We start from the raw sequence: 25335 nt of genomic DNA, 5'->3' as shown, positions 1-25335 counted from the left end.
ACAGGGGGTACCGGTACAGAGTTAATGTGGAGGCTATATACAGGGGTACCGGTACAGAGTCAATGTGGAGGCTATATACAGGGGGTACCCGTACAGAGTCAATGTGGAGGCTATATACAGGGGGTACTGGTACAGAGTCAATGTGGAGGCTATATACAGGGTGTTACAGTACAGAGTCAATGTGGAGGCTATATACAGGGTGTTACGGTACAGAGTCAATGTGGAGGCTATATACAGGGGGTACCGGTACAGAGTCAATGTGGAGGCTATATACAGGGGGTACCGGTACAGAGTCAATGTGGAGACTATATACAGGGGGTATTGGTACAGAGTCAATGTGGAGGCTATATACAGTGGGTACCGGTACAGAGTCAATGTGGAGGCTATATACAGGGTGTACCAGTACAGAGTCAATGTGGAGGCTATATACAGTGGGTACCGGTACAGAGTCAATGTGGAGGCTATGTACAGGGGGAACCGGTACAGAGTCAATGTGGAGGCTATATACAGTGGGTACCGGTACAGAGTCAATGTGGAGGCTATGTACAGGGGGGTACCGGTACAGAGTCAATGTGGAGGCTATATACAGTGGGTACCGGTACAGAGTCAATGTGGAGGCTATATACAGGGGGGTACCGGTACAGAGTCAATGTGGAGGCTATATACAGTGGGTACCGGTACAGAGTCAATGTGGAGGCTATATACAGGGGGTACCGGTACAGAGTCAATGTGGAGGCTATATGCAGGGGGTACCGGTACAGAGTCAATGTGGAGGCTATATACAGGGGGTACCGGTACAGAGTCAATGTGGAGGCTATATACAGGGTGTTACAGTACAGAGTCAATGTGGAGGCTATATATAGAGGGTACCGGTACAGAGTCAATGTGGAGGCAATATACAGGGGGTATTGAGTCAATGTGTAGGCTATATGCAGGGGGTACCGGTACAGAGTCAATGTGGAGGCTATTTTCAGGGGGTACCAGTACAGAGTCAATGTAGAGGCTATATACAGTGGGGCAAAAAAGTATTTAGTCAGCCACCAATTGTGCAAGTTCTCCCACTTAAAAAGATGAGGCCTGTACTTTTCATCATAGGTACACTTCAACTATGACAGACAAAATGAGAGAATCCAGAAAATCACATTGTAGGATTTAATGAATTTATTTGCAAATGATGGTGGAAAATAAGTATATAAGCCTATTTAACTGCTGCTCTTTAATTAACTCATTACAGTGATGTTCACACACACACACACACACACACACACACACACACACACACACACACACACACACACACACACACACACACACACACACACACACACACACACACACACACACACACACACACACAAACTCATTACAGTGATGTGGAACACTGTGCTATCTGTTACCAAGTGCCTAGAGCTCTTTAATATACAGGAGACCTTGTTTTCCTCATGTCACTCCCTGTCTCATTCCTTCCTGTCACTCCCTGTCTCATTCCTTCCTGTCTCTCCCTGTCTCATTCCTTCCTGTCACTCCCTGTCTCATTCCTTCCTGTCTGTCCCTGTCTCATTCCTTCCTGTCACTCCCTCTCTCATTCCTTTCTGTCACTCCCTCTCTCATTCCTTCCTGTCTGTCCCTCTCTCATTCCTTCCTGTCTCTCCCTGTCTCATTCCTTCCTGTCTCTCCCTGTCTCATTCCTTCCTGTCTCTCCCTGTCTCATTCCTTCCTGTCACTCCCTGTCTCATTCCTTCCTGTCACTCCCTGTCTCATTCCTTCCTGTCACTCCCTGTCTCATTCCTTCCTGTCACTCCCTCTCTCATTCCTTCCTGTCTCTCCCTGTCTCATTCCTTCCTGTCACTCCCTGTCTCATTACTTCCTGTCACTCCCTGTCTCATTCCTTCCTGTCTCTCCCTGTCTCATTCCTTCCTGTCTCTCCCTGTCTCATTCCTTCCTGTCACTCCCTGTCTCATTCCTTCCTGTCTCTCCCTCTCTCATTCCTTCCTGTCTCTCCCTCTCTAATTCCTTCCTGTCTGTCCCTCTCTCCTTCCTTCCTGTCACTCCCTGTCTCATTCCTTCCTGTCACTCCCTCTCTCCTTCCTTCCTGTCTCTCCCTCTCTAATTCCTTCCTGTCTGTCCCTCTCTCCTTCCTTCCTGTCACTCCCTGTCTCATTCCTTCCTGTCTCTCCCTCTCTCATTCCTTCATGTCTGTCCCTGCCTCATTCCTTCTCTACTTTCTTCCTGTCACTCCCTGTCTCATTCCTTCCTGTCACTCCCTGTCTCATTCCTTCCTGTCACTCCCTCTCTCCTTCCTTCCTGTCTCTCCCTCTCTCATTCCTTCCTGTCTCTCCCTCTCTCATTCCTTCATGTCTGTCCCTGCCTCATTCCTTCTCTACTTTCTTCCTGTCTCTCCCTGTCTCATTCCTTCCTGTCTCTCCCTCTCTAATTCCTTCCTGTCTGTCCCTCTCTCCTTCCTTCCTGTCACTCCCTGTCTCATTCCTTCCTGTCACTCCCTCTCTCCTTCCTTCCTGTCTCTCCCTCTCTAATTCCTTCCTGTCTGTCCCTCTCTCCTTCCTTCCTGTCACTCCCTGTCTCATTCCTTCCTGTCTCTCCCTCTCTCATTCCTTCATGTCTGTCCCTGCCTCATTCCTTCTCTACTTTCTTCCTGTCACTCCCTGTCTCATTCCTTCCTGTCACTCCCTGTCTCATTCCTTCCTGTCACTCCCTCTCTCCTTCCTTCCTGTCTCTCCCTCTCTCATTCCTTCCTGTCTCTCCCTCTCTCATTCCTTCATGTCTGTCCCTGCCTCATTCCTTCTCTACTTTCTTCCTGTCTCTCCCTGTCTCATTCCTTCCTGTCACCCCCTCTCTCATTCCTTCCTGTCTCTCCCTGTCTCATTCCTTCCTGTCACTTCCTGTCTCATTACTTCCTGTCACTCCCTTTCTCATTCCTTCCTGTCTCTCCCTGTCTCATTCCTTCCTGTCTCTCCCTGTCTCATTCCTTCCTGTCACTCCCTGTCTCATTCCTTCCTGTCTCTCCCTGTCTCATTCCTTCCTGTCTCTCCCTGTCTCATTCCTTCCTGTCACTCCCTGTCTCATTCCTTCCTGTCTCTCCCTCTCTCATTCCTTCCTGTCTCTCCCTCTCTAATTCCTTCCTGTCTGTCCCTCTCTCCTTCCTTCCTGTCACTCCCTGTCTCATTCCTTCCTGTCACTCCCTCTCTCCTTCCTTCCTGTCTCTCCCTCTCTAATTCCTTCCTGTCTGTCCCTCTCTCCTTCCTTCCTGTCACTCCCTGTCTCATTCCTTCCTGTCTCTCCCTCTCTCATTCCTTCATGTCTGTCCCTGCCTCATTCCTTCTCTACTTTCTTCCTGTCACTCCCTGTCTCATTCCTTCCTGTCACTCCCTGTCTCATTCCTTCCTGTCACTCCCTCTCTCCTTCCTTCCTGTCTCTCCCTCTCTCATTCCTTCCTGTCTCTCCCTCTCTCATTCCTTCATGTCTGTCCCTGCCTCATTCCTTCTCTACTTTCTTCCTGTCTCTCCCTGTCTCATTCCTTCCTGTCTCTCCCTCTCTAATTCCTTCCTGTCTGTCCCTCTCTCCTTCCTTCCTGTCACTCCCTGTCTCATTCCTTCCTGTCACTCCCTCTCTCCTTCCTTCCTGTCTCTCCCTCTCTAATTCCTTCCTGTCTGTCCCTCTCTCCTTCCTTCCTGTCACTCCCTGTCTCATTCCTTCCTGTCTCTCCCTCTCTCATTCCTTCATGTCTGTCCCTGCCTCATTCCTTCTCTACTTTCTTCCTGTCACTCCCTGTCTCATTCCTTCCTGTCACTCCCTGTCTCATTCCTTCCTGTCACTCCCTCTCTCCTTCCTTCCTGTCTCTCCCTCTCTCATTCCTTCCTGTCTCTCCCTCTCTCATTCCTTCATGTCTGTCCCTGCCTCATTCCTTCTCTACTTTCTTCCTGTCTCTCCCTGTCTCATTCCTTCCTGTCACTCCCTCTCTCATTCCTTCCTGTCTCTCCCTGTCTCATTCCTTCCTGTCACTTCCTGTCTCATTACTTCCTGTCACTCCCTGTCTCATTCCTTCCTGTCTCTCCCTGTCTCATTCCTTCCTGTCTCTCCCTGTCTCATTCCTTCCTGTCACTCCCTGTCTCATTCCTTCCTGTCTCTCCCTGTCTCATTCCTTCCTGTCTCTCCCTGTCTCATTCCTTCCTGTCACTCCCTGTCTCATTCCTTCCTGTCTCTCCCTCTCTCATTCCTTCCTGTCTCTCCCTCTCTAATTCCTTCCTGTCTGTCCCTCTCTCCTTCCTTCCTGTCACTCCCTGTCTCATTCCTTCCTGTCACTCCCTCTCTCCTTCCTTCCTGTCTCTCCCTCTCTAATTCCTTCCTGTCTGTCCCTCTCTCCTTCCTTCCTGTCACTCCCTGTCTCATTCCTTCCTGTCACTCCCTCTCTCCTTCCTTCCTGTCTCTCCCTCTCTAATTCCTTCCTGTCTGTCCCTCTCTCCTTCCTTCCTGTCACTCCCTGTCTCATTCCTTCCTGTCTGTCCCTCTCTCCTTCCTTCCTGTCACTCCCTGTCTCATTCCTTCCTGTCACTCCCTCTCTCCTTCCTTCCTGTCTCTCCCTCTCTAATTCCTTCCTGTCTGTCCCTCTCTCCTTCCTTCCTGTCACTCCCTGTCTCATTCCTTCCTGTCTCTCCCTCTCTCATTCCTTCATGTCTGTCCCTGCCTCATTCCTTCTCTACTTTCTTCCTGTCACTCCCTGTCTCATTCCTTCCTGTCACTCCCTCTCTCCTTCCTTCCTGTCACTCCCTGTCTCATTCCTTCCTGTCACTCCCTCTCTCCTTCCTTCCTGTCTCTCCCTCTCTAATTCCTTCCTGTCTGTCCCTCTCTCCTTCCTTCCTGTCACTCCCTGTCTCATTCCTTCCTGTCTCTCCCTCTCTCATTCCTTCATGTCTGTCCCTGCCTCATTCCTTCTCTACTTTCTTCCTGTCACTCCCTGTCTCATTCCTTCCTGTCACTCCCTGTCTCATTCCTTCCTGTCACTCCCTCTCTCCTTCCTTCCTGTCTCTCCCTCTCTAATTCCTTCCTGTCTGTCCCTCTCTCCTTCCTTCCTGTCACTCCCTGTCTCATTCCTTCCTGTCACTCCCTCTCTCCTTCCTTCCTGTCTCTCCCTCTCTAATTCCTTCCTGTCTGTCCCTCTCTCCTTCCTTCCTGTCACTCCCTGTCTCATTCCTTCCTGTCACTCCCTCTCTCCTTCCTTCCTGTCTCTCCCTCTCTCCTTCCTTCCTGTCTCTCCCTCTCTCATTCCTTCCTGTCTCTCCCTCTCTCATTCCTTCATGTCTGTCCCTGCCTCATTCCTTCTCTACTTTCTTCCTGTCTCTCCCTGTCTCATTCCTTCCTGTCTCTCCCTCTCTAATTCCTTCCTGTCTGTCCCTCTCTCCTTCCTTCCTGTCACTCCCTGTCTCATTCCTTCCTGTCACTCCCTCTCTCCTTCCTTCCTGTCTCTCCCTCTCTAATTCCTTCCTGTCTGTCCCTCTCTCCTTCCTTCCTGTCACTCCCTGTCTCATTCCTTCCTGTCTCTCCCTCTCTCATTCCTTCATGTCTGTCCCTGCCTCATTCCTTCTCTACTTTCTTCCTGTCACTCCCTGTCTCATTCCTTCCTGTCACTCCCTGTCTCATTCCTTCCTGTCACTCCCTCTCTCCTTCCTTCCTGTCTCTCCCGCTCTCATTCCTTCCTGTCTCTCCCTCTCTCATTCCTTCATGTCTGTCCCTGCCTCATTCCTTCTCTACTTTCTTCCTGTCTCTCCCTGTCTCATTCCTTCCTGTCACTCCCTCTCTCATTCCTTCCTGTCTCTCCCTGTCTCATTCCTTCCTGTCACTTCCTGTCTCATTACTTCCTGTCACTCCCTGTCTCATTCCTTCCTGTCTCTCCCTGTCTCATTCCTTCCTGTCTCTCCCTGTCTCATTCCTTCCTGTCACTCCCTGTCTCATTCCTTCCTGTCTCTCCCTGTCTCATTCCTTCCTGTCTCTCCCTGTCTCATTCCTTCCTGTCTCTCCCTCTCTCATTCCTTCCTGTCTCTCCCTGTCTCATTCCTTCCTGTCTCTCCCTGTCTCATTCCTTCCTGTCTCTCCCTGTCTCATTCCTTCCTGTCTCTCCCTGTCTCATTCCTTCCTGTCACTCCCTGTCTCATTCCTTCCTGTCTCTCCCTGTTTCATTCCTTCCTGTCACTCCCTCTCTCCTTCCTTCCTGTCTCTCCCTCTCTCATTCCTTCCTGTCTCTCCCTCTCTCATTCCTTTCTGTCACTCCCTCTCTCCTTTCTTCATGTCTCTCCCTCTCTCATTCCTTCCTGTCTCTCCCTCTCTCATTCCTTCCTGTCTCTCCCTCTCTCATTCCTTCCTGTCTGTCCCTCTCTCCTTCCTTCCTGTCACTCCCTGTCTCATTCCTTCCTGTCATTCCCTCTCTCCTTTCTTCATGTCTGTCCCTGCCTCATTCCCTCTCTCCTTTCTTCATGTCTGTCCCTGTCTCATTCCTTCTCTCCTTTCTTCATGTCTGTCCCTGCCTCATTCCTTCTCTACTTTCTTCCTGTCACTCCCTCTCTCATTCCTTCCTGTCTCTCCCTGTCTCATTCCTTCCTGTCTCTCCCTGTCTCATTCCTTCCTGTCTTTCCCTGTCTCATTCCTTCCTGTCACTCCCTGTCTCATTCCTTCCTGTCTCTCCCTGTCTCATTCCTTCCTGTCACTCCCTGTTTCATTCCTTCCTGTCTCTCTCTCCGTCTGTCCCTGCCTCATTCCCTCTCTCCTTTCTTCATGTCTGTCCCTGCCTCATTCCCTCTCTCCTTTCTTCATGTCTGTCCCTGCCTCATTCCCTCTCTCCTTTCTTCCTAGACTCTCCCTGCCTCATTCCCTCTCTCCTTTCTTCATACTCTCCCTGCCTCATTCCCTCTCTCCTTTCTTCCTAGACTCTCCCTGCCTCATTCCCTCTCTCCTTTCTTCCTAGACTCTCCCTGCCTCATTCCCTCCTTTGTTCATGTCTGTCCTTGCCTCATTCCCTCTCTCCTTTCTTCCTAGACTCTCCCTGCCTCATTCCCTCTCTCCTTTGTTCATGTCTGTCCTTGCCTCATTCCCTCTCTCCTTTCTTCCCTCCTATCTCTCTCTATCCCTCCTTTCCATCTCTCTCTCACTCCCTGTTCCTGCATCCCTCATATCTCTCTCTCCTACCCATCTGTCTGTCTCTCTCTGTCCCTATCTCCCTCTATCTCCCTGTCCCTCGGTTCCATCTCTATTTCCTTCCCATCTGTCTCTCTCTGTCCATGTCTCCCTCCCATCTCCCCCTCCCTCAGTCCCATCTCTTTCTCCTTCCCATCTGTCTCTCTCTGTCCCTGTCTCCCTCCCATCTCCCCCTCCCTCAGTCCCATCTCTTTCTCCTTCCCATCTGTCTCTCTCTGTCCCTGTCTCCCTCCCATCTCCCCCTCCCTCAGTACAATCTCTTTCTCCTTCCCATCTGTTTCTCTCTGTCCCTGTCTCCCTCCCTTCTCCCCCTCCCTCAGTCCCATCTCTCTCTCTATCACCCTCCCATCTCCCCCTCCCTCAGTCCCATCTCTCTCTCTGTCCCTGTCTCCCTCCCATCTCCCCCTCCCTCAGTCCCATCTCTCTCTCTATCACCCTCCCATCTCCCCCTCCCTCAGTCCCATCTCTCTCTCTGTCCCTGTCTCCCTCCCATCTCCCCCTCCCTCAGTCCCATCTCTCTCTCTGTCCCTGTCTCCCTCCCTTCTCCCCCTCCCTCAGTCCCATCTCTCTCTCTATCACCCTCCCATCTCCCCCTCCCTCAGTCCCATCTCTCTCTCTGTCCCTGTCTCCCTCCCATATCCCCCTCCCTCAGTCCCATCTCTCTCTCTCTGTCCCTGTCTCCCTCCCATCTCCCCCTCCCTCAGTCCCATCTCTCTCTCTATCACCCTCCCTTCTCCCCCGTACGTCAGTCCCATTTCTCTCTCCCTCCCACTCTCTCTCTGCCAGGTCTTTCCAGGAAGTGTTCCCAGCTTACGTGCTTTGCTGAATCATGTACTGAGCCTTAACCTCTGATTGGCTACATGTACAGGAGTCTTGCTCTCTGATTGGATAAGAGACAACAAATGAGCAGAAGCTCATTATGGGTCTGATTGTGTAACACAGGAAATGAGGCACTTCACGTGTTGACCATCCCAGAAGAAGAAAGGCAGGAGGACTCAGTCCTTGAATAAGGAGGGGTTTCATCCAATAGAAGAAAGGCAGGAATGGTTTCATCCAATAGAAGAATTACAGTGATGTTCACACACACACACACACACACACACACACACACACACACACACACACACACACACACACACACACACACACAGGAAACCCTCCTATCGTATAAATGCTATAGCAGCTGTCATGTGGAGAGGAGGAAGTGCTTTGAAAGGCTGGTAATGGTTCACATCAACACCATTATCCCAGAAACCCTAGACCCACTCCACACTGTCCTTTCTCAACTAAAGGAATACCTATGTGAGAATGCTGTTCATTGACTACAGCTCAGTGTTCAAGGACCCTGGGACTAAACACCTCCCTCTGCAACTGGATCCTGGACGGGCTGCCCCCAGGTGGTAAGGGTAGGTAACAACACGCCTGCCATGCTGATCCTCAACACTGGGGCCCCTCAGGGGTGCGTGCTTAGTCCCCTCCTGTACTCCCTGTTCACCCACAACTGTGTGGCAGCGCATGACTCCAACACCAGCATTAAGTTTGTTGACGACACAACAGTGGTAGGCCTGACCACTGACGACGATGAGACAGCCTACAGGGAGGAGGAGAGAGACCTGGCCGTGTGGTGCCAGGACACCAACAACAGTAAGACCAGGTAGCTGATCGTGAACACACATCACCCTTGAAAAAGTTTGGCATGGGCCCTCAAAAAACATGGTACTGAACTGACCCTGTATATAGTCACCTTCCCCCTATACATATCTACCTCCATCACTCCAGTATCCCTGTCTCCTTCCCCCTATACATATCTACCTCCATCACTCCAGTATCCCTGTCTCCTTACCCCTATACATATCTACCTCCATCACTACAGTATCCCTGTCTCCTTCCCCCTATACATATATACCTCCATCACTCCAGTATCCCTGTCTCCTTCCCCCTATACATATATACCTCCATCACTCCAGTATCCCTGTCTCCTTCCCCCTATACATATCTACCTCCATCACTACAGTATCCCTGTCTCCTTCCCCCTATACATATCTACCTCCATCACTCCAGTATCCCTGTCTCCTTACCCCAATACATATCAACCTCCATCACTCCAGTATCCCTGTCTACTTCTCCCTATACATATCTACCTCCATCACTCCAGTATCCCTGTCTCCTTACCCCTATACATATCTACCTCCATCACTCCAGTATCCCTGTCACCTTACCCCTATACATATCTACCTCCATCACTCCAGTATCCCTGTCACCTTACCCCTATACATATCTACCTCCATCACTCCAGTATCCCTGTCTCCTTACCCCTATACATATCTACCTCCATCACTCCAGTATCCCTGTCTCCTTCCCCCTATACATATCTACCTCCATCACTCCAGTATCCCTGTCTCCTTACCCCTATACATATCTACCTCCATCACTCCAATATCCCTGTCTCCTTACCCCTATACATATCTACCTCCATCACTCCAGTATCCCTGTACATTGTTAATATGGTATTAGAACTGACCCTGGAACTGACCCTATACAGTATATAGATTGTATCCAGACATGTTGATTTGAAGAGGGACTCACATTGTATCCAGACATGTTGATCTCAATGCGTTGCTCGTTCTCTTTGCTGCCGTCAGGAGCGATCATGTTCAGCAGGTGATAGTAAGCCCTAGAGTCCTGCAGGAGACAGTCAGAGAGTTACTCTCCAGCTAGGAAACACAGTGTTATACTCCTCAGGACAACACAGAACACATAAACATGCCGGAATTGAAGTCAGAGAAATACATTAAATTATAAGGAAGGACGTTGATGTCAAAGAGAGTTCAACATTCATTACAGTACCTTCACTAAGTTAAAGAAGTCTGATACTGTCTGAAGCATGGCAGGAGACACAGAGGCATGACAGGTAGACAGGTAGACAAAGACAGATAAATGAGACAGAGACAGACAGGGAGAGAGAGAGAGAGAAATGAGACAGAAACAGAAAGGTAGACAGAGACAGACATGGAGAGAGACAGGGAGATAGAGACAGACAGGGAGAGAGAAACAGACAAAGAGACAGAGAGAGAAATGAGACAGACATGGAGAGAGACAGGGAGACAGAGAAATGAGACAGACATGGAGAGAGACAGGGAGACAAAGAAATGAGACAGAGACAGACAGGGAGAGAGAAAAGGAGAGCGAGAAATGAGACAGACACGGAGAGAGAAAAGGAGACAGAGAAATGAGACAGACATGGAGAGAGACAGGGAGACAGAGAAATGAGACAGAGACATAAAATAGACAGAGAAATGAGACAGAGACAGACAGGAAGAGAGAAAAGGAGAGCGAGAAATGAGACAGACACGGAGAGAGAAAAGGAGACAGAGAAATGAGACAGACATGGAGAGAGACAGGGAGACAGAGAAATGAGACAGAGATAAAAAGAGAGAGATAACTAGGTGATTCAATTTAATTCAATTCAATTCAAGGGCTTTATTGGCATGGGAAACATGTGTTAACATTGCCAAAGCAAGTGAGGTAGATAATATATAAAGTGAATATATAAAGTGAAATAAACAATAAAATTAACAGATTCATCAGACTGACTGAGGCAGTTGACATTTACATACAGGCAGTTGAAGGAGAGGTGAAGGAGAAAGAGAGGAGAGAGATATATACAGCGCATTCAGAAAGTATTCAGACCCCTTGACTTTTTCCACATTTTGTTACATTACAGCCTTATTCTAAAATTCATTGAATTGTTTTCTTCCTCAGCAATCTACACACAATACCCCACGATGACATCACAATACCCCATGATGACCTCACAATACCCCACGATGACATCACAATACCCCATGATGACATCATAATACGCCACAATGACAAATTTGCTAATTTATATATATTTTTAAAACAGAAATACCTTATCTACATAAGTATTCAGACCCTTTGCTATTAGACTCGAAATTCAGCATCCTGTTTCCATTGATCATCTTTGAGATGTTTCTATAACTTGTTGGAGTCCACCTGTGGTAAATTCAATTGATTGGACATGATTTGGAAAGGCACACAACTGTCTATATAAGGTTCCACAGTTGACAGGGCATGTCAGAGCAAAAACCAAGCCATGAGGTGGAAGGAATTATCCGTAGAGCTCCGAGACAGGATTGTGTCAAGGAACAGATCTGGGGAATTGTAGCAAAACATTTCTGCAGCACTGAAGGTCCCCAAGAACACAGTGGCCTCCATCATTCTTTAATGGAAGAAGGTTGGAACCACCAAGACTCTTCCTAGAGCTGGCCGCCCAGCCAAACTGAACAATCTGGGTAGAAGGGCCTTGGTCAGGGAGGTGACCATGAACCCGATGGTCACTCTGACAGAGCTCCAGAGCTCCTCTGTGGAGATGGGAGAATCTTCCAGAAGGACAACCATCTCTGCAGCACTTCACCAATTAGGCCTTTATGGTAGAGTGGCCAGACGGAAGCCAACTCCTCAGTTAAAGGCACATGACAGCCCGCTTGGAGTTTGCCAAAAGGCATGTAAAGATTCTTAGAACACGAGAAACAAGATTCTCTGGTCTGATGAAACCAAGATTGAACTCTTTGACCTGCATGCCAAGCGTCACATCTGGAGGAAACCTGGCACCATCCCTACAATGAAGCATGGTGGTGGCAGCATCATGCTGTGGGCATGTTTTTCAGCAGCAGGGACTGGGAGACTAGTCAGGATTGAGGAAAAGATGAACGGAGCAAAGTACAGAGAGATCCTTGATGAAAACCTGCTCCGAAGTGGTCAGGACCTCAGACTGGGGTGAAGGTTCACCTTCCAACTGGAAAATGACAATAAGCACACAGCCAAGACAACGCAGGAGTGGCTTCGAGGCAAGTCTCTGAATGTCCTTGAGTGACCTGGCCAGAGCCCGGACTTGAACCTGATTGAAACATCTCTGGAGAGACCTGAAAATAGCTATGCAGCAACTCTCCCCATCCAACCTGGCAGAGCTTGAGAGGATCTGCAGAGAAGAATGGGAGAAACTCCCCAAATACAGGTGTGTCAAGCTTGTAGTGTCATACCCAAGAAGACTCAAGGCTGTAATCGTTGCCAAAGGTGCTTCAATGAAGTACTGAGTAAAGTGTCGGAATACTTATGTAAATTTGATATTTCAGTTATTTCATTAAAAAAAATATTATAATAATGAGCAATTGTTTTTTTAAATAGTTCTTGCTTTTTCATTATGGGGTATTGTGTGTAGATTGACGGGGATGAAACAATGTGTTTTTTTAGAATAAGATATATATATACATTTGGGTCAGAGGTTTAAATACACTCAATTAGTATTTGAGAGCATTGCTTTTAAATTGTTTAACTTGGGTCAAACGTTTCAGGTAGCCTTTCACAAGCTTCCCACAATAAGTTGGGTGAATTTTGGCCCATTCCTCCTGACAGAGCTGGTGTAACAGAGTCAGGTTTGTAGGCCTCCTTGCTAGCACACGCTTTTTCAGTTCTGCCCACAAACTTTCTAGAGGATTGAGGTCAGGGCTTTGTGATGGCCACTCCAATACCTTGACTTTGTTGTCCTTAAGCCATTTTGCCACAACTTTGGAAGTATACTTGGGATACTGTGCATTTGGAAGACCCATTTGCAACCTAGCTTTAATTTCCTGACTGATGTCTTGGGATGTTGCTTCAATATATCCATGATGCAATCTATTTTGTGAAGTGCACCAGTCCCTCCTGCAGCAAAGCACCCACACAACATGATGCTGCCACCCCTGTGCTTCACGGTTGGGATGGTGTTCTTCGGCTTACAAGCCTCCCCCTTTTTCCTCCAAACATAACAATGGTCATCATGGCCAAACAGATACATTTTTGTTTCATCAGACCAGAGGACATTTCTCCAAGAAGTGCGATCTTTGTCCCCATGTGCAGTTGCAAACCGTAGTCTGGCTTTTTTTATGGCAGTTTTGGAGCAGTGGCTTCTTCCTTGCTGAATGGCCTTTCAGGTTATGTCGATATAGGACTCGTTTTACTGTGGATATAGATACTTTTGTACCCGTTTCCTCCAGCTTCTTCACAAGGACTTTAGCTGTTGTTCTGGGATTGATTTGCACTTTTCACACCAAAGTACGTTCATCTGTAGGAGACAGAACCCGTCGCCTTCCTGAGCGGTATGACGGCTGCGTGGTCCCATGGTGTTTATACTGCGTACTATTGTTTGTACAGATGAATGTGGTACCTTCAGGCGTTTGGAAATTTCTCCCAAGAATGAACCAGACTTTGGAGGTCTGCAATTTTTTTTCAAAGGTCTTTGCTGATTTCTTTTGATTTTCCCATGATGTCAAGCAAAGAGGCACTGAGTTTGAAGGTAGCCCTTGAAATACATCCACAGGTACACCTCCAATTGACTCAAATGATGTAAATTAGCCTATCAGGATCTTCTAAACCCGTGACATAATTTTCTGGAATTTTCCAAGCTGTTTAAAGGCACAGTCAACTTAGTGTATGTAATCTTCTGACCCACTGGAATTGTGATACAGTGGATTATAAGTGAAATAATCTGTTACTTGTGTCATGCACAAAGTAGATGTCCTAACAGACATGCCAAAGCTATAGTTTGTTAACAAGACATTTGTGGAGTGGTTGAAAAACAAGTTTTAAAGACTCCAACATAAGTGTATGTAAACTTCCCGATATCAACTCTCTCTCTATATATATATATATATATTTAATACGAGAGAGAGAGAGAGAAAACTGGGCAGGGCAGGCATTAAGGGAGATATTCTCTGGTATCATGTAGCATACTGTTGAGAGCCTGCACTTTGACTAGTAGCATAAAGCAATTAGCAGGTTTGTGAATCAGATCATTTAAAGATGTTGAACTTGGGTTAGGATTGTGTTTAGGAAAAGAGGTCAGGGGTTACCTTGATGTCAGAGGAGAGGTTGTTGATCTTGCTGAAGCCAGCATTCTCTAGGTGAAAGTTAGCCCAGCGGAGCAGAAGCTCTTCAGGAGACAGCTTCATCAAATCCTCCAGACTCTCTCCCTCACGCAGCAACGCAGCTAGGGCTACACACACACCATACACACACCATACACACACACACACACTCCATACATACACACACACACACACACACACACACACACACACACTCCATACATACACACACACACCATACACACACACACACACACACACACACACAGAGACGTTAACACTCCCCTACCTGTGTGTGTGTGTGTGTGTGTGTGTGTGTGTGTGTGTGTGTGTGTGTGTGTGTGTGTGTGTGTGTGTGTGTGTACCTTCGTTCCTACTGAGTTCTATATCAGCGAACAGCCCTATCTTGATGATTTGCCACAGCAGGCCCAGTACCAGATGTGGTTTCCCCTCTCTCAGATCCAGAGCTCCGATGTTCACTACATGACAACCAATAGCAGAGGCAGAATTCAGAGCCAGGTTGAGATTCTCCTGTAGGGGAAAGGAGTGAGAGAGAGAGAGAGAGAGAGAGAGAGAGAGGTCATGAGCAGGTTCACTGAAATTTTCAGCATGTTTTTACAAAAAAAGAAAAAAGATAGATTTAGAATTGGATACATCATAACCTTCACTTCAAATCAAAACGCCAAACTGACAACCTGATTTTGGACAAAATGACCTGGAAGGATTCCTACTACCAAAGACACTTATTCCCATACAGCAAATGATCTGGCAAACCAACGACCAGCAAAAGAAGCACAACAGAAACCTGAAAAAACCATCCAACTTGGAACTGAGTGAGTAATGTTTAGTCTGAAACTACTTTTAAACCCAAGGAGAAAAAATCTATCACAACAATCAATTCTACTTTATAAGGACTGAATGTTAAGCTTAGGCAACCAAGCTTGCTAGGACATAAAAGATAAGGCTGCAATTAGAGGTGAGGTGAGGTGAGGAGAGGAGAGAGGAGAGGAGAGGAGAGGAGAGGAGAGGAGAGGAGAGGAGAGGAGAGGAGAGGAGAGGAGAGGAGAGGAGAGGAGAGGAGAGGAGAGGAGAGGAGAGGAGAGGAGAGGAGAGGAGAGGAGAGGAGAGGAGAGGAGAGGAGAGGAGAGGACCATCCCCTGGCATGGCACAGTGCTATATTAACCAGACCATCCCCTGGTACAGTGCTATATTAACCAGACCATCCCCTGGTACAGTGCTATATTAACCAGACCATCCCCTGGTACAGTGCTATATTAACCAGACCATCCCCTGGTACAGTGCTATATTAACCAGACCATCCCCTGGTGCAGTGCTATATTAACCAGCACATCCCCTGGTACAGTGCTATATTAACCAGACCATCCCCTGGTACAGTGCTATATTAACCAGACCATCCCCTGGTACAGTGCTATATTAACCAGACCATCCCCTGGTACAGTGCTATATTAACCAGACCATCCCCTGGTACAGTGCTATATTAACCAGACCATCCCCTGGCACAGTGCTATATTAACCAGACCATCCCCTGGTACAGTGCTATATTAACCAGACCATCCCCTGGTACAGTGCTATATTAACCAGACCATCCCCTGGTACAGTGCTATATTAACCAGACCATCCCCTGGTACAGTGCTATATTAACCAGACCATCCCCTGGTACAGTGCTATATTAACCAGACCATCCCCTGGTACAGTGCTATATTAACCAGACCATCCCCTGGCACAGTGCTATATTAACCAGACCATCCCCTGGTACAGTGCTATATTAACCAGACCATCCCCTGGTACAGTGCTATATTAACCAGACCATCCCCTGGTACAGTGCTATATTAACCAGACCATCCCCTGGTACAGTGCTATATTAACCAGACCATCCCCTGGTACAGTGCTATATTAACCAGACCATCCCCTGGTACAGTGCTATATTAACCAGACCATCCCCTGGTACAGTGTTATATTAACCAGACCATCCCCTGGTACAGTGTTATATTAACCAGACCATCCCCTGGTACAGTGCTATATTAACCAGACCATCCCCTGGTACAGTGCGATATTAACCAGACCATCCCCTGGTACAGTGCTATATTAACCAGACCATCCCCTGGTGCAGTGCTATATTAACCAGACCATCCCCTGGTGCAGTGCTATATTAACCAGACCATCCCCTGGTACAGTGCTATATTAACCAGACCATCCCCTGGTACAGTGCTATATTAACCAGACCATCCCCTGGTACAGTGCTATATTAACCAGACCATCCCCTGGTACAGTGCTATATTAACCAGACCATCCCCTGGTGCAGTGCTATATTAACCAGCACATCCCCTGGTACAGTGCTATATTAACCAGACCATCCCCTGGTACAGTGCTATATTAACCAGACCATCCCCTGGTGCAGTGCTATATTAACCAGACCATCCCCTGGTACAGTGCTATATTAACCAGACCATCCCCTGGTACAGTGCTATATTAACCAGACCATCCCCTGGTACAGTGCTATATTAACCAGACCATCCCCTGGTGCAGTGCTATATTAACCAGCACATCCCCTGGTACAGTGCTATATTAACCAGACCATCCCCTGGTACAGTGCTATATTAACCAGACCATCCCCTGGTACAGTGCTATATTAACCAGACCATCCCCTGGTACAGTGCTATATTAACCAGACCATCCCCTGGTACAGTGCTATATTAACCAGACCATCCCCTGGTACAGTGCTATATTAACCAGACCATCCCCTGGCACAGTGCTATATTAACCAGACCATCCCCTGGCATGGCACAGTGCTATATTAACCAGACCATCCCCTGGTACAGTGCTATATTAACCAGACCATCCCCTGGTACAGTGCTATATTAACCAGACCATCCCCTGGTACAGTGCTATATTAACCAGACCATCCCCTGGTACAGTGCTATATTAACCAGACCATCCCCTGGTAAAGTGCTATATTAACTAGACCATCCCCTGGCACAGTGCTATATTAACCAGACCATCCCCTGGTACAGTGCTATATTAACCAGACCATCCCCTGGTACAGTGCTATATTAACCAGACCATCCCCTGGTACAGTGCTATATTAACCAGACCATCCCCTGGTACAGTGCTATATTAACCAGACCATCCCCTGGTACAGTGCTATATTAACCAGACCATCCCCTGGTACAGTGCTATATTAACCAGACCATCCCCTGGTACAGTGCTATATTAACCAGACCATCCCCTGGTACAGTGCTATATTAACCAGACCATCCCTGGTACAGTGCTATATTAACCAGACCATCCCCTGGTACAGTGCTATATTAACCAGACCATCCCCTGGTACAGTGCTATATTAACCAGACCATCCCCTGGTACAGTGCTATATTAACCAGACCATCCCCTGGTACAGTGCTATATTAACCAGACCATCCCCTGGTACAGTGTTATATTAACCAGACCATCCACTGGTACAGTGCTATATTAACCCAGACCATCCCCTGGTACAGTGCTATATTAACTAGACCATCCCCTGGTACAGTGCTATATTAACCAGACCATCCACTGGTACAGTGCTATATTAACCAGACCATCCCCTGGTACAGTGCTATATTAACCAGACCATCCCCTGGTACAGTGTTATATTAACCAGACCATCCACTGGTACAGTGTTATATTAACCAGACCATCCCCTGGTACAGTGTTATATTAACCAGACCATCCCCTGGTACAGTGCTATATTAACCAGACCATCCCCTGGTACAGTGCTATATTAACCAGACCATCCCCTGGTACAGTGCTATATTAACCAGACCATCCCCTGGTACAGTGCTATATTAACCAGACCATCCCCTGGTACAGTGCTATATTAACCAGACCATCCCCTGGTACAGTGCTATATTAACCAGACCATCCCCTGGTACAGTGCTATATTAACCAGACCATCCCCTGGTACAGTGTTATATTAACCAGACCATCCACTGGTACAGTGTTATATTAACCAGACCATCCCCTGGTACAGTGCGATATTAACCAGACCATCCCCTGGTACAGTGCTATATTAACCAGACCATCCCCTGGTGCAGTGCTATATTAACCAGACCATCCCCTGGTGCAGTGCTATATTAACCAGACCATCCCCTGGTACAGTGCTATATTAACCAGACCATCCCCTGGTACAGTGCTATATTAACCAGACCATCCCCTGGTACAGTGCTATATTAACCAGACCATCCCCTGGTGCAGTGCTATATTAACCAGCACATCCCCTGGTACAGTGCTATATTAACCAGACCATCCCCTGGTACAGTGCTATATTAACCAGACCATCCCCTGGTACAGTGCTATATTAACCAGACCATCCCCTGGTACAGTGCTATATTAACCAGACCATCCCCTGGTACAGTGCTATATTAACCAGACCATCCCCTGGCACAGTGCTATATTAACCAGACCATCCCCTGGTACAGTGCTATATTAACCAGACCATCCCCTGGTACAGTGCTATATTAACCAGACCATCCCCTGGTACAGTGCTATATTAACCAGACCATCCCCTGGTACAGTGCTATATTAACCAGGCCATCCCCTGGTACAGTGCTATATTAACCAGACCATCCCCTGGTACAGTGCTATATTAACCAGACCATCCCCTGGTACAGTGCTATATTAACCAGACCATCCCCTGGCACAGTGCTATATTAACCAGACCATCCCCTGGTACAGTGCTATATTAACCAGACCATCCCCTGGTACAGTGCTATATTAACCAGACCATCCCCTGGTACAGAGCTATATTAACCAGACCATCCCCTGGTACAGTGCTATATTAACCAGACCATCCCCTGGTACAGTGCTATATTAACCAGACCATCCCCTGGTACAGTGCTATATTAACCAGACCATCCCCTGGTACAGTGCTATATTAACCAGACCATCCCCTGGTACAGTGCTATATTAACCAGACCATCCCCTGGTACAGTGTTATATTAACCAGACCATCCCCTGGTACAGTGTTATATTAACCAGACCATCCCCTGGTACAGTGCTATATTAACCAGACCATCCCCTGGTACAGTGCGATATTAACCAGACCATCCCCTGGTACAGTGCTATATTAACCAGACCATCCCCTGGTGCAGTGCTATATTAACCAGACCATCCCCTGGTGCAGTGCTATATTAACCAGACCATCCCCTGGTACAGTGCTATATTAACCAGACCATCCCCTGGTACAGTGCTATATTAACCAGACCATCCCCTGGTACAGTGCTATATTAACCAGACCATCCCCTGGTACAGTGCTATATTAACCAGACCATCCCCTGGTGCAGTGCTATATTAACCAGCACATCCCCTGGTACAGTGCTATATTAACCAGACCATCCCCTGGTACAGTGCTATATTAACCAGACCATCCCCTGGTGCAGTGCTATATTAACCAGACCATCCCCTGGTACAGTGCTATATTAACCAGACCATCCCCTGGTACAGTGCTATATTAACCAGACCATCCCCTGGTACAGTGCTATATTAACCAGACCATCCCCTGGTGCAGTGCTATATTAACCAGCACATCCCCTGGTACAGTGCTATATTAACCAGACCATCCCCTGGTACAGTGCTATATTAACCAGACCATCCCCTGGTACAGTGCTATATTAACCAGACCATCCCCTGGTACAGTGCTATATTAACCAGACCATCCCCTGGTACAGTGCTATATTAACCAGACCATCCCCTGGTACAGTGCTATATTAACCAGATCATCCCCTGGCACAGTGCTATATTAACCAGACCATCCCCTGGCATGGCACAGTGCTATATTAACCAGACCATCCCCTGGTACAGTGCTATATTAACCAGACCATCCCCTGGTACAGTGCTATATTAACCAGACCATCCCCTGGTACAGTGCTATATTAACCAGACCATCCCCTGGTACAGTGCTATATTAACCAGACCATCCCCTGGTAAAGTGCTATATTAACTAGACCATCCCCTGGCACAGTGCTATATTAACCAGACCATCCCCTGGTACAGTGCTATATTAACCAGACCATCCCCTGGTACAGTGCTATATTAACCAGACCATCCCCTGGTACAGTGCTATATTAACCAGACCATCCCCTGGTACAGTGCTATATTAACCAGACCATCCCCTGGTACAGTGCTATATTAACCAGACCATCCCCTGGTACAGTGCTATATTAACCAGACCATCCCCTGGTACAGTGCTATATTAACCAGACCATCCCCTGGTACAGTGCTATATTAACCAGACCATCCCCTGGTACAGTGCTATATTAACCAGACCATCCCCTGGTACAGTGCTATATTAACCAGACCATCCCTGGTACAGTGCTATATTAACCAGACCATCCCCTGGTACAGTGCTATATTAACCAGACCATCCCCTGGTACAGTGCTATATTAACCAGACCATCCCCTGGTACAGTGCTATATTAACCAGACCATCCCCTGGTACAGTGCTATATTAACCAGACCATCCCCTGGTACAGTGTTATATTAACCAGACCATCCACTGGTACAGTGCTATATTAACCCAGACCATCCCCTGGTACAGTGCTATATTAACTAGACCATCCCCTGGTACAGTGCTATATTAACCAGACCATCCACTGGTACAGTGCTATATTAACCAGACCATCCCCTGGTACAGTGCTATATTAACCAGACCATCCCCTGGTACAGTGCTATATTAACCAGACCATCCCCTGGTAAAGTGCTATATTAACCAGACCATCCACTGGTACAGTGTTATATTAACCAGACCGTCCACTGGTACAGTGCTATATTAACCAGACCATCCCCTGGTACAGTGCTATATTAACCAGACCATCCCCTGGTACAGTGCTATATTAACCAGACCATCCCCTGGTACAGTGCTATATTAACCAGACCATCCCCTGGTAAAGTGCTATATTAACCAGACCATCCACTGGTACAGTGTTATATTAACCAGACCGTCCACTGGTACAGTGCTATATTAACCAGACCATCCCCTGGTACAGTGCTATATTAACCAGACCATCCCCTGGTACAGTGCTATATTAACTAGACCATCCCCTGGTACAGTGCTATATTAACCAGACCATCCCCTGGTACAGTGCTATATTAACCAGACCATCCCCTGGTAAAGTGCTATATTAACCAGACCATCCACTGGTACAGTGTTATATTAACCAGACCGTCCACTGGTACAGTGCTATATTAACCAGACCATCCCCTGGTACAGTGCTATATTAACCAGACCATCCCCTGGTACAGTGCTATATTAACCAGACCATCCCCTGGTACAGTGCTATATTAACCAGACCATCCCCTGGTACAGTGCTATATTAACCAGACCATCCCCTGGTACAGTGCTATATTAACCAGACCATCCCCTGGTACAGTGCTATATTAACCAGACCATCCCCTGGTACAGTGCTATATTAACCAGACCGTCCACTGGTACAGTGCTATATTAACCAGACCATCCCCTGGTACAGTGCTATATTAACCAGACCATCCCCTGGTACAGTGTTATATTAACCAGACCATCCACTGGTACAGTGTTATATTAACCAGACCATCCCCTGGTACAGTGTTATATTAACCAGACCATCCCCTGGTACAGTGCTATATTAACCAGACCATCCCCTGGTACAGTGCTATATTAACCAGACCATCCCCTGGTACAGTGCTATATTAACCAGACCATCCCCTGGTACAGTGCTATATTAACCAGACCATCCCCTGGTACAGTGCTATATTAACCAGACCATTCCCTGGTACAGTGCTATATTAACCAGACCATCCCCTGGTACAGTGCTATATTAACCAGACCATCCCCTGGTACAGTGTTATATTAACCAGACCATCCACTGGTACAGTGTTATATTAACCAGACCATCCCCTGGTACAGTGTTATATTAACCAGACCATCCCCTGGTACAGTGCTATATTAACCAGACCATCCCCTGGTACAGTGTTATATTAACCAGACCATCCACTGGTACAGTGTTATATTAACCAGACCATCCCCTGGTACAGTGCTATATTAACCAGACCATCCCCTGGTACAGTGTTATATTAACCAGACCATCCCCTGGTACAGTGCTATATTAACCAGACCATCCACTGGTACAGTGCTATATTAACCAGACCATCCCCTGGTACAGTGCTATATTAACCAGACCATCCACTGGTACAGTGCTATATTAACCAGACCATCCCCTGGTACAGTGCTATATTAACCAGACCATCCACTGGTACAGTGCTATATTAACCAGACCATCCCCTGGTACAGTGTTATATTAACCAGACCATCCCCTGGTACAGTGTTATATTAACCAGACCATCCCCTGGTACAGTGCTATATTAACCAGACCATCCCCTGGTACAGTGTTATATTAACCAGACCATCCCCTGACAAAAAAAAATGAGGTAGTCACCTAGAACGTCACCTAGAACGCATTTCAATCGACAGGTGTGCCTTGTTAAAAATTAATTTGTGGAATTTCTTTCCTTCTTAATGCATTTAGAGCTCTTTAACTCACCTGTATGGTGAAGGGAGTTAGAGCTCTTTAACTCACCTGTATGGTGAAGGGAGTTAGAGCTCTTTAACCCACCTGTATGGTGAAGGGAGTTAGAGCTCTTTAACTCACCTGTATGGTGAAGGGAGTTAGAGCTCTTTAACCCACCTGTATGGTGAAGGGAGTTAGAGCTCTTTAACTCACCTGTATGGTGAAGGGAGTTAGAGCTCTTTAACCCACCTGTATGGTGAAGGGAGTTAGAGCTCTTTAACTCACCTGTATGGTGAAGGGAGTTAGAGCTCTTTAACTCACCTGTATGGTGAAGGGAGTTAGAGCTCTTTAACTCACCTGTATGGTGAAGGGAGTTAGAGCTCTTTAACTCACCTGTATGGTGAAGGGAGTTAGAGCTCTTTAACTCACCTGTATGGTGAAGGGAGTTAGAGCTCTTTAACTCACCTGTATGGTGAAGGGAGTGAGCTTCTTCTTATTGATTGTCCTCTCATCAATGGTGTCTGGGACTGACAGGTTGATCATTTTACTGCAGGACAACAGGAGAGACAGACATTGCAGTCAACTGGTGGGGATGGTGCTGTGTGGCACTTAATTGTTCCTGTAAGTTGCTGTGGATCAGAGCGTCTGCTAAGATGACAGAAAAACAATGTGTGTGTGTTCTCACCAGAGGATGATGCCGTCTCCTACAGCAGTGAACAAACTGTTGGGGGTGTTGGGGTTCATAGGGAGGACGTGTTTACAGTCAGGGTCCTTCTCCAGCGCTGCATTGATCCAGTTAACAAACGCATAACGCTCCTCCTCTACAAAACACAACCACACTGGGGGTTAATAACACAACCACACTGGGTTAATAACACAACCACACTGGGTTAATAACACAACCACACTGGGGGTTAATAACACAACCACACTGGGGGTTAATAACACAACCACACTGGGGGTTAATAACACAACCACACTGGGGGTTAATAACACAACCACACTGGGTTAATAACACAACCCCACTGGGGGTTAATAACACAACCACACTGGGGGTTAATAACACAACCCCACTGGGGGTTAATAACACAACCACACTGGGGGTTAATAACACAACCACACTGGGGGTTAATAACACAATCACACTGGGGGTTAATAACACAACCACACTGGGGGTTAATAACACAACCACACTGGGGGTTAATAACACAACCCCACTGGGGGTTAATAACACAACCCCACTGGGGGTTAATAACACAACCACACTGGGGGTTAATAACACAACCACACTGGGGGTTAATAACACAACCACACTGGGGGTTAATAACACAACCACACTGGGGGTTAATAACACAATCACACTGGGTTAATAACACAACCACACTGGGTTAATAACACAATCACACTGGGGGTTAATAACACAACCACACTGGGGGTTAATAACACAACCACACTGGGGGTTAATAACACAACCACACTGGGGGTTAATAACACAACCCCACTGGGGGTTAATAACACAACCCCACTGGGGGTTAATAACACAACCCCACTGGGGGTTAATAACACAACCACACTGGGGGTTAATAACACAATCACACTGGGGGTTAATAACACAATCACACTGGGGGTTAATAACACAACCACACTGGGGGTTAATAACACAACCCCACTGGGGGTTAATAACACAACCACACTGGGGGTTAATAACACAACCACACTGGGGGTTAATAACACAACCACACTGGGGGTTAATAACACAATCACACTGGGGGTTAATAACACAATCACACTGGGGGTTAATAACACAACCACACTGGGTTAATAACACAACCACACTGGGGGTTAATAACACAACCACACTGGGGGTTAATAACACAACCACACTGGGGGTTAATAACACAACCACACTGGGGGTTAATAACACAACCACACTAGGTTAATAACACAACCACACTGGGGGTTAATAACACAACCACACTGGGGGTTAATAACACAACCACACTGGTGGTTAATAACACAACCACACTGGAGGTTAATAACACAACCACACTGGGGGTTAATAACACAATCACACTGGGGGTTAATAACACTACCACACTGGGTTAATAACACAACCACACTGGGGGTTAATAACACAACCACACTGGGGGTTAATAACACAACCACACTGGGGGTTAATAACACAACCACACTGGGGGTTAATAACACAACCACACTGGGGGTTAATAACACAACCACACTAGGTTAATAACACAACCACACTGGGGGTTAATAACACAACCACACTGGGTTAATAACACAACCACACTGGGGGTTAATAACACAACCACACTAGGTTAATAACACAACCACACTGGGGGTTAATAACACAACCACACTGGGTTAATAACACAACCACACTGGGGGTTAATAACACAACCACACTGGGGGTTAATAACACAACCACACTGGGGGTTAATAACACAACCACACTGGGGGTTAATAACACAACCCCATTGGGGGTTAATAACACAACCACACTGGGTTAATAACACAACCCCACTGGGGGTTAATAACACAACCACATTGGGTTGATAACACAACCACACTGGGGGTTAATAACACAACCACACTGGGTTGATAACACAACCACACTGGGGGTTAATAACACAACCACACTGGGGGTTAATAAC

At 47.2% G+C, this 25335-nt stretch overlaps 1 protein-coding gene across 3 annotated transcripts in view; it reads right to left on the bottom strand.

The window, feature by feature from the left end:
* LOC109886868 (plastin-3) overlaps positions 1–25335 on the bottom strand; it is a 74980-nt gene that overhangs the window by 23216 nt on the left and 26429 nt on the right. For all 3 annotated transcript variants that reach the window (XM_031797594.1, XM_031797593.1, XM_031797595.1), the window contains 5 exons: positions 23349–23484; positions 23129–23210; positions 14495–14660; positions 14115–14257; positions 9790–9885 (listed from right to left, as the gene is read on the bottom strand). In XM_031797594.1, the coding sequence (XP_031653454.1) occupies positions 9790–9885; positions 14115–14257; positions 14495–14660; positions 23129–23210; positions 23349–23484 (623 nt within the window). The remainder of the gene's footprint in view (positions 1–9789; positions 9886–14114; positions 14258–14494; positions 14661–23128; positions 23211–23348; positions 23485–25335) is intronic.

Source organism: Oncorhynchus kisutch, linkage group LG19 (genome assembly GCF_002021735.2).
Source record: "Oncorhynchus kisutch isolate 150728-3 linkage group LG19, Okis_V2, whole genome shotgun sequence".
Lineage (NCBI taxonomy): Eukaryota > Metazoa > Chordata > Actinopteri > Salmoniformes > Salmonidae > Oncorhynchus > Oncorhynchus kisutch.
Note: the sequence above shows the minus strand (reverse complement) of the source record. Positions and strands in the feature narration are given on the sequence as shown.